Source organism: Cebus imitator, unplaced genomic scaffold (assembly GCF_001604975.1).
Source record: "Cebus imitator isolate Cc_AM_T3 unplaced genomic scaffold, Cebus_imitator-1.0 Scaffold343, whole genome shotgun sequence".
Classification (NCBI taxonomy): Eukaryota; Metazoa; Chordata; class Mammalia; order Primates; family Cebidae; genus Cebus; species Cebus imitator.
In genome coordinates this window covers 952,412-965,788 of record NW_016107658.1, presented here as the reverse complement: position 1 = coordinate 965,788, position 13,377 = coordinate 952,412, and the positions used below count along the sequence as shown (strand labels likewise).

The window sequence follows — 13,377 nt, the reverse complement described above, 5'->3', positions numbered from 1 at the left end:
CCTCTTGAATATTACATTTCTCAGAGGGGAATGGCTTTAAATCACTATCAGTTTCTAAGTCATAAGTATTAAACCTGAATCTGCTTATCTTCTCAGCTCTGTGTCCAGAATAGTCCCCAGGAGGCACGGAACATGTTGCTTCAGAACCCTCAACTGGCTTATGCTTTGCTGCAAGCACAGGTAGTGATGAGAATTGTGGATCCGGAAATTGCCCTGGTGAGTGCTTCTGGTTCTTTTATGGAAAGGTAGGGTAAACCTTGAGTGGGATAGGAACTACCTGATTGCTTTGTTAAACAGACAGCTCATAGGTTTGTCTTTTCACTTTTTAGAAAATTCTGCATCGCCAGACAAATATCCCAACGCTGATTGCAGGCAACCCTCAGCCAGTCCATGGTGCTGGGCCTGGCTCAGGATCCAATGTGTCAATGAACCAGCAGAATCCTCAGGCCCCTCAGGCCCAGTCTTTGGTAGGGCTTTATCCCTTAATATTTTTTTTATCAGTCTTAGAATGTTATTTTCTTTTTAGGAGAATATATTGAAAGAAGAATGGTCAGGAACCAGAGATGATAATTTCAATTTCCAGGCATAAAAGCAATTTCCAGGTTGCAGAGCACATGGCATCTGAATGAATATAGATTCGATTCCAAGTTTGTAAAACAAAGAGACCCTTCCTGTATGCCCTTTTCTTATAAGCTAACTTTGTGTGTATGTGCATGCCTGGCACTGTGGTTGGCACTTTGTTATTCCATACGCATTATCTCATTTAATCCTCAAAGCAACTGTATGAGGTTGGCACTCTTATTATCTCCATTCTTACCAATGAAAAAAGTAAAGCTTGCTTTCAAAGCATGACACAAAACCCTAAAGCCACAACAAATTGATACATTTGAAAACTAAAAAATTTCCATGTAAAGAAAAAGAAATAAATATCAAAGACATGACAAATTGGGAAAAAGTGTTTGCCACACATGTGAGGACAACAGACTAATAAAGAGCCCATAGTCATGCACAGGAATGTTTATTGCCATATTGTAGTGAAAAATTGGAAATGTCCTAAATGTACATCAATGGAAGAATGGAGAGAATGTGTGGTGCATTCATCCAGTGAAATACTCTACAACAATTAAATAAACTACACATATCAACATGAATGACTTTGAAAAACAAAATTCCATACAGTAGCTAAGATGAACTATGTTACATGACATCAACACAAATAACTGCAAAACAATACCATATGGATGTGAAACTAAGTGAATTCCCGAAATGCAGGATATACGTATCTGCATAAATCCCCAAAATATGTTGAGTGAGTTGCAAAAGAATATATTGAGTATGTAATGATTCATATAAAATTTTAAAACATTAAAAAGAGTCTTAGTGGTCAGCTAAGGAGAAGAGAGCACGGGATGCAGTTGGGAAAGACCATACACGAGATTGGTTTATTTTATTATTTATTTCCTAAGCTGGGTGGCTATCTTCTATATGATTTGTATATCTGTAATTTTTCATAATAAACTTTAAAAGGCCTCCTATAAATTAGTAAGAAAATTACCAATAACCCAGTAGAAAAAATGGGAAACGGACATAAATAGTTCACAAAAGTAGAAATGTAAATATATGAAAATGTATTAAACCTCAAAATAAGATAATGTAATAAATTATCATTAATATACATAATGTTACAAAATAAGATAATGTAAATAGAAACTACAATAAGCTACCATTTTTCATCTCTCAGATTGGCAGAGATACAGGGCAGGGGCCAGCAAACATTTTTCTGTAGATCAAATGGTAAATATTTTTGGCTTTGCAGGCCACAGGATCTGCCACAGCTACTCTGCCATGGTAATATGAAATCAACCATAGGCAATATGTAAACAAGTGTGTGTGGTTGTGTTGCAATACAAGTTTATTTATAAAATCAGGTGGTGAGCCTGATTTGGCCCATGAGCCATAGTTTGCCAACCCCTGCTCTAAATAAATAAATACATTTTCAGAGATAGAAAAAAACCAAGGCCCAGAGAGGTTAGCTGGTCCAAAACTTAACACAATTATAAGTGGTAAATCTAGTTCTGAGCCTGGTATTATCTGACCTCATAGCCAGTTTTCTCTTAACTACCTTCTTATACTGCTCTTCTGTTTCTTTTTTAGAGTTTTGTGTTCCTTAAACATGTATGCAATTTTTTTAAATATAACTTGGCTTTTATTCTTTATTTATTGAGCTCTTTCTATTTCAAGGGACTACTCAGTTTTTTGGGGAATGCACAGATGAAAAGATGACATTCTCTTTCCCTCAAAGAGTTTTAATGTAGCATTAAAAAAAAATTTACATTCCCCCAAAACCAGAATTATATCTAAGGACAGGAATGAGAAAACATTGGTTAAATTAAAAAAATAATAATAATTTTAAAAATGTGGACTACCAGCAGTTGTTTATTTATTTTTTTTTTTTTAAGAGTCCCAGTCTCCTTTTTTCTTTCTTGGCTTTAGGGCATTTTTTTTTTTAAACTGTTATTGCCAGGCCCCAATCATGAAGTTAACAATAGGTGCTATGTGCTGTCTTGCCACACAGATAAGCCTTGTCAATCTTTGCATTGAGAATATGTTCCATCTTAACCGTGTTCCATATAACCAGGTTCATGATGTGTATTGCAACTTGCTTCTGTGGAGTTCAAAGTGTGTGACAAATCTAATGCTGCATAAGACATGCTATACAAAAAAGATGTTTGGTAGTATATTTCGGGCTGTTCATTTGAAGAGGACTTTTAAGGTCATAGACTTAGTATATTGAGTATCCACAGAGGCATGTACATACTGTGTTCTTTTTCTTGGTCAGGGTGGAATGCATGTCAATGGCGCACCTCCTCTGATGCAAGCTTCTATACAGGGTGGAGTTCCAGCACCAGGGCAATTACCAGCATCTGTCACAGGACCTGGCCCTGGTTCCTTAGCTCCTGGAGGTAAGTTTCATTTAGTCTTCACCATTTCAGTACTTGCTAAAGTTTTGTCATAGGCACTGTTTCAGTACAGCCAAATATGATAATGGGATCCTTAAGTAAAATTAATACACAGCTAGAAAGCATATATCCTAGGTGGAGGAAATAGAGTTCTTATGTTAAATCCTATATGTCTAATTATAAGAAGAGGGAGAGGGACAATAAAGCGAAAGAACATAGTAAAACTTCCAAGTTAACGAGGGGGAAAATGGAATGAGTGGAAACTAAATCAAGCCAGCAAAAATAGAGGAAAGGAAAGAAGGAAGGGACAATGTAAAATAAGTAATAATAAGTGTAGAGTAAAATGGAAGGAATAAACTAATGTTATTCTGCTAAATATGAATGAACTATTAGATTAAGTTCAAAAGCTCATGAAGAAAACAGACAAAAAAATACAAGGCCACATGTGTTATATCATGTTAAACTGACATAAAATTGTATTTTAACAAACATAATTAGACCAAACAACAAAAGGAAAAAAAGAGAAATTTAAAAGCTACATACATTTATTGAAAGTGTACAGATAGGCAATTAATAAGAGTATTGCTCATATACTTGTTCCTTGTTCAACAATTGTAACTAAGAAGATTGAGTGAAACAATGATTCCCCATATGAAACATCTGTATAAACCCATAATGTATTCTCAATATTTCAAGTTTTTTTATGCAACAAACTTGCTTCTTATTAATTTATTCTAGAGTAGATTAGATTACTCAGGATTTTTGTATATCTACTTTATAATAGAGTTACACTTAGATTTAAATTATCTTTCTTTTTTTTTTTCTTTTTTTTTTCTTTTTTGGAGATGGAGTTTCGCTCTTGTTGCCCAGGCTGGAGTGCAGTGGCGTGATCTCAGCTCACCGCAACCTCCGCCTCCCGGGTTCAAGCAGTTCTCCTGCCTCGACCTCCCGAGTAGCTGGGATTACAGGCACGCGCCACCACGCCCGGTTAATTTTGTAGTTTCTAGATTAGCACTTCAATTAGCATTTTGCTAATGGACAAACAAGTAAGAACACTGAGGAATTAAATAATAGGATCAATAAACTTAATATATAGAGGGAGCCTTATATCTTTTGACTAGAAAATGTACTCCCCACCTTCACTAATCAAGGAACAGTATTAAAAAAAAATTTAAAGTACTTACCCATAAAATTAACAAAGTCAAAGATAGGAAGATTTTACAGAGCATATTCTTTGTTTATAAGCCAATAAGATTAGAAATAAATAATTAAAAGCCGACTGAAAAAAAACTTTACTTGTAAAATTAAGGAACATACTCTAATCCTTGAATTAAAGAGGAAATAAAAAGAAATGTATAAATTAAAGGACAAAATGCATGTATATTTCATACAGAAAAAGTATGAGAAACAGTGAAGACAGTGCTTAAAGTAAAATGAATATCCTTAAATGCCTATATTAAAAAATAAAGAAACTAAGTACTAGTTGTAAAGAATTTTAAAAAGATAATAAACCAGAGGATACCAAGAAGAGGGAATTAATAAAAGTTGAAAGTAAGCATAAAGGAAATTCAAATAATTAAATTTTCAAGTGATATTTTTGTGAGTTTATAGCATTTATACTTCGGAAGTTATTAAAACTTCAAATCTCACTAAGATTTTTTAGTTAAAGTGCTCTTTGAGGCTGAGCACAGTGGCTCATGCCTGTAATCCAAGCACTTTGGGTGGTTGAGGCAGGAGGATCACTTAAGCCCAGGAGTTAGAGGCCAGCCTGGGCAACATAGTGAGACCTCGTTTCTGGGGGGAAAAAAAAAAAGCTCTGACAGTGAAGAAAAGAGGGGAAAGAAAGAACCTAGTAGAAAAATGGGCAAAGAAAAATGAGTAGGCACTTCATAGAAGAACACATCCAAATTGCCAACAAAAACAAAGTCATTTACAGTCTGGGTTACAAATTAAATAACAGTGAGACTTAAATCTATCAGACTAGCAAAAGTTTCAAAGAGAGACGACACTTAATGTTGGTAGAAAAAAATGATACTCATATATGGCTGGTGGAAATGTGGAGTTTTTCAGCCTTTTGAGAAAGTAATCTAACATTAAAAATTCATATACATTTTGACCAGAGAATTCCACCCTGGGAATCTAGCTCATATAAATAAAAATGCCATTATGTGATAATATATAATATTAGAAAGTATGCCCACAATGCCTTCGGCCATTTCTTTCCTTGAATCCTAAATTTTTGTATTGTTTTGGTGATTGGTCTAGATAGAGTGAATACAATGTTAAGTCTAGAAGAGAGCTTTGAAATCATTTAGACCAGGCTTTCATTTGCATGAATGTTCATGAGACAGTTCGACTAGTGGCTCTCAAACTTTGGTATGTGTTAGAATCACCTGAAGGGCTTATAAAACAAAGACTCCTGGTCCCCACCCCCAGACTCTAATTCAGTAGGTTAAGGTGGGGCTCCGGGGCTCCGAGAATTTGTAATTCTAACGAATTCCCTGATGGTGCTGAGGCTGCTAGTTCAGACAACTCATTTTCTTTACAGATGAAGAAGCCTGGGAATGTATTGATTTTATCAAATCATTTATTTAGAATTAAAATTGCTTAGTAGTAAGGTTAGGGCTAGCACTCAGTACTTTGGCTTCTTAATTCATAGCCCTTTGGTAGTTGGCATATTAAATGGAATAGGGGAATGTGACATGTACTTGCTATTTGAGGGAAGTATTAATGAACAGATAATAGATCAGCTTGTCTTTTCTCCCCACTCACACCATATATTGCTCCTTTGAGGAAAAGAGAATTGCGGCTCTATGGAAAGGACCAGACAAGGACTTGTGGTACATGATTATTCCTTGTATAGCAGTTATCATTCCCCAGCTCGTTAGACCAGTGGTTCTCAGCCCCGTTAGACACAGTGACCCCTTTTCATAACTGATATTTTACAATGACTCTGCTTTGCTGAAATGAAATGCACAAAGGATATAACCTATGTAACATGATTTCAAAAAATCAGTATGATATCCTAATTACAAAGAAATAAAAGGACATTAATTTTTAATAGACAAATTTAATAAGTGATTAGGCACCACTACACCAGAAAACAAATTTAATAATCAGATGTTTATACCTATTTCATGAAAGTAAAAACTGAAAATGCAGAAAAGATACAGGCATATTGTTTTGGCAACTCAAATACCACAAGGACTTTTGACATCAGCTATGTGATTTTCTGAAATGGTAAAATCTCACCTTAAAGTTATTAAACTGCAGTACTCATAATTTACTCAGTAATTGCATTTCTGGAAAATTCAGTGTATGTGTATATAAATAAACAGTACAAGGAACCTTTGTGTTTACAAATACAACAGACTTAGGTTCTGAGTTCAGAAGACTGTAAGTTAGTTTTCATTTGTGTGAATGTTCATGAGACATTTGAAAGTTCAGGACACAGGGTAATTCTTGATTTTGTGGAACTTACACATTGCAGAACATCTAGTATCCCTGGCACTTTCTCATTCAAAACTAGCCGTGGCCCCACAAATCTTGTCACAACCAAAACAGTATACCCACACAATTACAAAATATTCTAGAAATGGTACTGCCTCCCATGAGAGGAGGTCCATGGGTAAGTGACATTGTTTTCCTGTATTATAGAAGAGCTTCCTGCCAAGAGTTTGGTAACCAATGAGATTAATTATTCTTATTGAACTCACTATTCTGTCACTGAAACATAAAGTATACGTTGTAAATATACTAACACACCCCATCTTCTATCTCATTGCATTGTTGAATATCTTTTTTTGTAGGTTTCTGCTTGTGGAGCAGAATGAAGAAATTTATAAACTCAGCCACTGTTCTAATTGGTGTTTTTTCTTGTCTGCCCTTTTTCTTCTAGGAGGAATGCAGACTCAGGTTGGAATGCCAGGAACTGGACCAGTGTCCATGGAACGGGGACAAGGTAAATAAATATTAATGTCTGACTAATGTGAATTGGTCTTGGAAGTGTTCCACATCCAAGTGTCTAATACAGCAGCCACTAACCACCCATGGCTATTTCAATATTAGGTTAACTAAAATTAAGTAAAATTTAAAACTTAGTTCCTCAGTCACAATAGCCACATTCCAAGTACTCAATGGCCACATGTGACCAGTGGATACCACACAGGACATTGCAGATACAGAACATTTCTATCATTGTAAAAAGATCTCTTGGACAGTGCTGGTCTAGACTTTCCACCTGGTGATTCAGAGCCCAGCTCTACAAGAATTGATAATGAAGCAAGTGGATCCTTTGTTTCCTGATAGTCTAATAATTCCACTGACATGTTCTCTCTGCCTGTATGGATATCTGTTGACTGAGTAAGGAATTTTAATAATGAGCATGTAACTGTGTGGCTGAGTATGTAGAAGACTAGATTTAAACTCTAGAGAAAACTGGGAGGGGATCATAGGTCTGTAAAGCCTACTTTATAAACATCTGTTGTACTATGGCTGTACTGCTGTCTACAACAGGAATTGCCGCTCCAAAATCTCCACGTTATTTCTTCATGTTAGTGGAATTTGAAGGACAAGAAAGTGTAGTAGTTCAGTTGGAAACAATGTTAGGAGGAGAGATGGTGAGAAAAGAGAAGGAACTGAGTGCATACTATATGCCAAGCACTTTAATTTTCATAAATAATCTTGTGAGTTAGGTGGCAGCACCTTAGTTTTACAGGCAAAGAGTTGGATGCTCAGAATAAGTTACTTACTCAAGGGGACAGGGTAAGTAAATATTAATGTATGAGTAATTGGACTGGATTTGATGCTCTTATTCTCTCTTTCAACTAGTAAGTGGCAGAGCTAAGATTCAGAAGTCTTTTTTTTTTTTTTTTTTTGAGACGGAGTTTCGCTCTTGTTACCCAGGCTGGAGTGCAATGGCGCGACCTCGGCTCACCGCAACCTCCGCCTCCTGGGTTCAGGCAATTCTCCTGCCTCAGCCTCCTGAGTAGCTGGGATTACAGGCATGCGCCACCATGCCCAGCTAATTTTTTGTATTTGTAGTAGAGACGGGGTTTCACCATGTTGACCAGGATGGTCTCGATCTCTTGACCTTGTGATCCACCCGCCTCGGCCTCCCAAAGTGCTGGGATTACAGGCTTGAGCCACCGCGCCCGGCAGAAGTCTTTGAGTCTAAAATCTGTCCTCTTTTTGTCACTCCACACTGCCTCTGTTAACTTCCAAATATATTATTCAGTGTCTTCTACTCTTTTTCCTGGGGAATAAGATGATGGGAAAGACTGCTTTGGACAAGCATAGAAAAGCTTAAGGTTTTTTCCTCTGTAGCATATGGCCTATAAGTGGAACCCATTTAAAAAGCAAAATATTGGCCAGGCACAGTGGCTTATGCCTGTAATCCCAGCACTTTGGGAGGCCAAGGTGGGTGGATCGCTTGAGCTCAGAGGTTTGAGACCAGCCTGGGCAAGATGGCAAAACCCCATCTCTATAAAAAATACAAAAACTAGATGGGCAATGGTGGTGTGTACTTGTGGTCCCAGCTACTTGGGAGGCTGAAGTGGAAGGATCAATTGAACCCAACAGGTTGAGGCTGCAGTGAGCCATAATCACACGACTGCTCTCTAGCCTGGGTGACACAGCAAGACGCTGTCTCAAAAAAATACACACACACACACATAAATATACAAGCCTGTGGTTTGTACCGTGGGGTTGGTTGCTGAAGTGACAGAATTTTTTCTTTTAGATGTCTGACAACAGGACAAACTCCCTGGCCAAATATCTCATATTTTCTCTAAGCATCCCGTGCTTTCGTGCTATTGTATGCCCCCCTATCCCCACCCCACCACTGTCAGTAGATCATGTATGTTCTTCAGAGTTTTTGCAGTAATGAGAAGGTATTAGGGTTTCAGTCATACTTCTACCTGTCATAGGCCCAGCACTCAATCCGTCAGGTTTTAGCTGTTTAATGCATACTTGCACAAGACATCTTCCTTCCTGTTATAGTAATCTTCACCTTTCTGTCAGAAATTTACAAAGGGAAATGACTCATGTTTTGAGGGTATTTCCAGGATGTCTTCATGAAGAGACAAAGTAAGATGAGCTTCCTTTTATAGTTTCCTTTAGTACCCAGCAGAGGAAGCAAGAGTCTTTTCATGTGTGCCTAGTTTGTCTTACTTTTCCTGGAATCCATGCTGCTTTTGCACATTTGTAATGGTGAAAGGAGACAAAGATGTTTCTGAAGATACTTCTTGCTACCCCACCATGTTTGTTTAGTGTTGGTGCTCATGTCATCTCATTAGTCTTTGCTGTTGTCATGATGTTTATTATCAAAGTCTTGCTGTGACAGTATTTCTTGTGGAGTGATACTCTCTTTCATCATGTAAAGTTTGTTGGTGACATTTCCCCATCTGAACTTTGGTGACAGCAGAAATTTTTGTGCTTTAAAATGTAACAAAAATAGAATTGCTGTACTTCACTTATGGCTGCTTCAGAATGAATCTTGCCTTCCAGATACGGTGTAGTTTCTTTCATGTTTGTCTTCTGAAACTATGTTTATGTTCTTTGCATAGCTAGAAGATTCAAAACTTTTTATATATTTTTTTTTCTCTAATGCTATCATAAGGAGACCTAAGTGAAAACATAGTAGCAGTGGGGAAAATGGAAATGTCTGCTTATTCTTGCCTAGATCAAACCAGTGCCCCATGGGATTCCCTCTCAGAAGCTATCTGGTCAAAATGGAACTGTTTCAGAGACCCAAGGGAGCTAGTGTAGTTTAAGGAGATTTTGTAGCCTGGAGCAAGCCAATGAACTCTTGGCTTTTTAACTTATGTATGTAAATCTGAGTCTCTGTGTGTATGTTTCTGCATGTGTGTGCAAGCTATTTTAAGTGTCTGTTCTTTCTCCTTTTGAACTTACTGCTTACCTAGGAACCCTACAGCACTCGCCCGTGGGACCCGCCGGGCCTGCATCAATTGAGCGAGTTCAAGGTACCCATTGTATCTGTGGGTTTCCTTTTGCTTGTGGTGTTCAGGGTGGGACGCTGAGAGGAAAAGAGCTGCTTGGCAGTCATCCTCGCGTTCAGAACCCAAAAGGGTAGTGTTTTTGGGTTTTTGTTTTTAATTTTTTTTCTGTTGAGGCCACAAGCCTAAGATTGACCTCTTCACACAGGGCAGAGAACATGGATGATATGGGCATCTGTCCGAGGCTGTACTCCCTCCCTACTGGTGTCAGGAGGCCTGGATGGAATAGCAGTCTGTAAGGAGACAGCGGGTTCTTGCAGAGCCATGGCAGTGTTCACATATGCCAAGACTCTACCTCTCTTTTGTGACTCTGGTCCTTGAACTAAGATTGATTAGAAGGAAAACCAGGAGCATAAGTTTCTTCAGGTCGCAGTGCTAGTCCTTGGCAGGTTGCTCCCCAGTTGGCTCTTTATATAATTCCATCCATACCTCTGACATGGCACAGATTCTGCCTACACCCTGCTTCTGTTCTTGAGCTGCAAGAGGATTCTGCTGTGGTGAGGTTTCACCCACTCTAAGGTGTCTGAATTATGTTGTCAGTGGTATATAGAGTCATTTCTTGTTTTCTTATGTGTCTTTCACAGCAGTAACTCCCTGTTTGTTTCCCTGTCAGTGCCGATGCAAGACCCCAGAGCAGCTATGCAGCGGGGATCCTTGCCTGCCAACGTCCCAACCCCTCGAGGCTTATTAGGAGATGCTCCAAATGATCCACGAGGAGGCACTTTACTTTCTGTAACTGGAGAGGTAGAGCCTAGGTAAGCACTAACATAGAAGGAAACAGTTGAAGAAATCAGAATTGTCCCTCCTTCCCTGAGAACAGTGTTTCTGTACCAGTTGTACCTGTTTGCCTACTTCAGAAGATAGGTAAATATTCGTGGCCACTGTCCAAGGCTAAGCACTTCTCCCAAAGCAGAACTATGTAGTTGAGTATGTCATTTCGAGCTACTGTATTTTCAGAAATTGGAAATTTTAGTATACATACTTGAACAGGGAAACTTGTAGTAGTAGAAATATTAATAATAGCAGTAATAGGCCAAGTGTGGTGGCTTATGTCTGTAATCCCAGTACTTTGGGAGGCCAAGGCGGGTGGATCACCTGAGGTCAGGAGTTCAAGACCTGCCTGGTCAACGTGGCAAAATCCCGTCTCTACTAAAAATAAAAAAATTAGCCAGGTGTGGTGGCGCACTCCTGTAATTCCAGCTACTCAGGAAGCTGAGGCAGGAGAATCACTTGAATAGGTAGAGGTTGCAGTAAGCTGAGATCATGCCACTGCACTCCAGCCTGGGTGACAAGAGTGAAACTCTGTCTCAAAAATAAATAAATAAATATAATAGCAATAGTAATAATTGACATTAATGGGGAATCATGCCTCTCACTCTGCTCTGAGTACTTTACTTACTATCTTATTAAATCTTAAAGACCCTGTGAGATGGATACCATTATTAGTACCATTTTACAGATGAAACTGATGTGTGGAAAAGTTAAATATGTCCAATATTACACAGCTAATAAGTGATAGAACCGAGATTTGAACCCATACCGTCTGAATCCAGAGCTTATATTCTTATGCATTGTACTGCAAACTCATACATAAAATGAATATTCATTGATTCCTCCCTAATTATGAACCAAATACGAAATTCTAGAATACGTGGATTTATATCTCTGTAGCTTTTCTTCCATCTATTTGGTGTTATTTTCTTGTTAGTATTCATGGACTGTTTACATCAGTTCTTTGTTGGATGTTTACTTACTGATCTTCTGGTTGATACTTTGTTGTTTTTCTTGTTCTATTTTAAAATAAAACGTTTTTCTCCATCTCCAGAGGTTACTTGGGACCACCTCATCAGGGTCCACCCATGCACCATGTTCCTGGCCATGAGAGCCGAGGACCACCCCCACATGAGCTGAGGGCAGGGCCATTACCTGAGCCCAGACCTCTAATGGCAGAACCAAGAGGACCCATGTTAGATCAGAGGGGTCCACCCTTGGATGGCAGAGGTAAGCGGAGACCACATTGCAAATGTGATAATGAACCCTGCTGTCTTACACTCTAATCTGGGATAAAGAATACTGGAGCAGTAGGTTTGCAAGCATCTTTAAGGTTTATCCACAAATCTGAGAAACTCGGGAGGAAATAATAGTCTCATATATTAATAGCTGAGGGGGCAAATGTGACTAGATTTCTGTCTTTCTTGGATTAATCATCATTCTTGCAGTACATGCAAGTAGCTGCACAATGGTTTTCTTATAATTTTCTTTTAGGTGGAAGGGATCCCCGAGGAATAGATGCACGAGGGATGGAAGCCCGAGCCATGGAGGCAAGAGGGTTAGATGCCAGAGGATTGGAGGCCCGTGCAATGGAGGCCCGTGCAATGGAAGCTCGTGCGATGGAGGCCCGAGCGATGGAGGCCCGTGCAATGGAAGTCCGAGGGATGGAGGCCAGAGGCATGGATACCAGAGGCCCAGTGCCTGGCCCTAGAGGACCTATACCTAGTGGAATGCAGGGTCCCAGTCCAATTAACATGGGGGCAGTTGTCCCCCAGGGATCCAGACAGGTATGTGTAACACTGACTTCTGGCATCCAAGTGAAATCTTGATCTCTTCAGGAATTGATTATTAAGCCTGATTATTACTGCCTTCTGACTTGGGCTGTTTCTCGGCTTGTAATAGAGGGAAGACTCGGATCTCCCTGTAGCTTCTCTTTCCCTTACAGTGGTGATTTTCTGGCTATCAGAATTGTAGTTCAAAAAAAGAAAACAGCTTTATCCCACAATAAGTAGCTATTCATTCAGAGAAGAGCCCCTGAAAATTTAGGGGTTAGAAAGTAGTCTTCATTAGGGGTACAAACCAACATCATGTACATAGTTTTTTTCAAAATATACTTGCCCAGATCTCATCCCAGGTATAACTCAGAATCTCTTATCAGTAGGATCTGAGCATGGATAGTTTGAAAAACCTCCCCCAAATGATTCTAATGTGAATCCTGACTGGGAATCACTGGGTTAGATTATATGAAGAGCTGTTAGTGGCCATTTAGGTAATCTTAGGTTTGTAGAGACCTGTGTTAATTTACTGTCATCACATAGCCTAAGTCAACAGTGGAATATGAAAGGCAATTTATTAATGACCAACTTAAAAGGTGTGGAATTGAAGTCTTGTCTCCTGTCTTTTATTTGGCTCTCTCTGCCTGTGTGTGTATGCTGGTCTGTGATTGTTATCGCCTCCCTCTTCATCTCCACTTGGTTGTGGAGAGGTGGTATGTGTGTTTCTTCCCTGAGTTTTTGTATGCTGGCACCTTCATTTCCCTCTAGCCGCTCTACCTTCCTTTTTCCCCCTTCCTCTGTGTGCTTCTCTCTTCTATTTGTTTATGTGTCTTCCTCCCCGTGTGTGTGTATGAG

At 38.9% G+C, this 13,377-nt stretch overlaps 1 protein-coding gene across 4 annotated transcripts in view; it reads left to right on the top strand.

Annotated features, from left to right (window-relative positions):
* Positions 1 to 13,377, top strand: part of CSTF2 (cleavage stimulation factor subunit 2) — a 23,684-nt gene that overhangs the window by 3,395 nt on the left and 6,912 nt on the right. For 2 of the 4 annotated variants that reach the window (XM_037730421.1, XM_037730422.1), the window contains exons 5-13: positions 97 to 216; positions 330 to 467; positions 2,840 to 2,963; positions 6,859 to 6,921; positions 9,884 to 9,943; positions 10,125 to 10,211; positions 10,590 to 10,731; positions 11,802 to 11,977; positions 12,242 to 12,534. In XM_037730421.1, the coding sequence (XP_037586349.1) occupies positions 97 to 216; positions 330 to 467; positions 2,840 to 2,963; positions 6,859 to 6,921; positions 9,884 to 9,943; positions 10,125 to 10,211; positions 10,590 to 10,731; positions 11,802 to 11,977; positions 12,242 to 12,534 (1,203 nt within the window). The remainder of the gene's footprint in view (positions 1 to 96; positions 217 to 329; positions 468 to 2,839; positions 2,964 to 6,858; positions 6,922 to 9,883; positions 9,944 to 10,124; positions 10,212 to 10,589; positions 10,732 to 11,801; positions 11,978 to 12,241; positions 12,535 to 13,377) is intronic. The other 2 variants (XM_017505863.2, XM_017505865.2) reach the window with 2 other exon arrangements.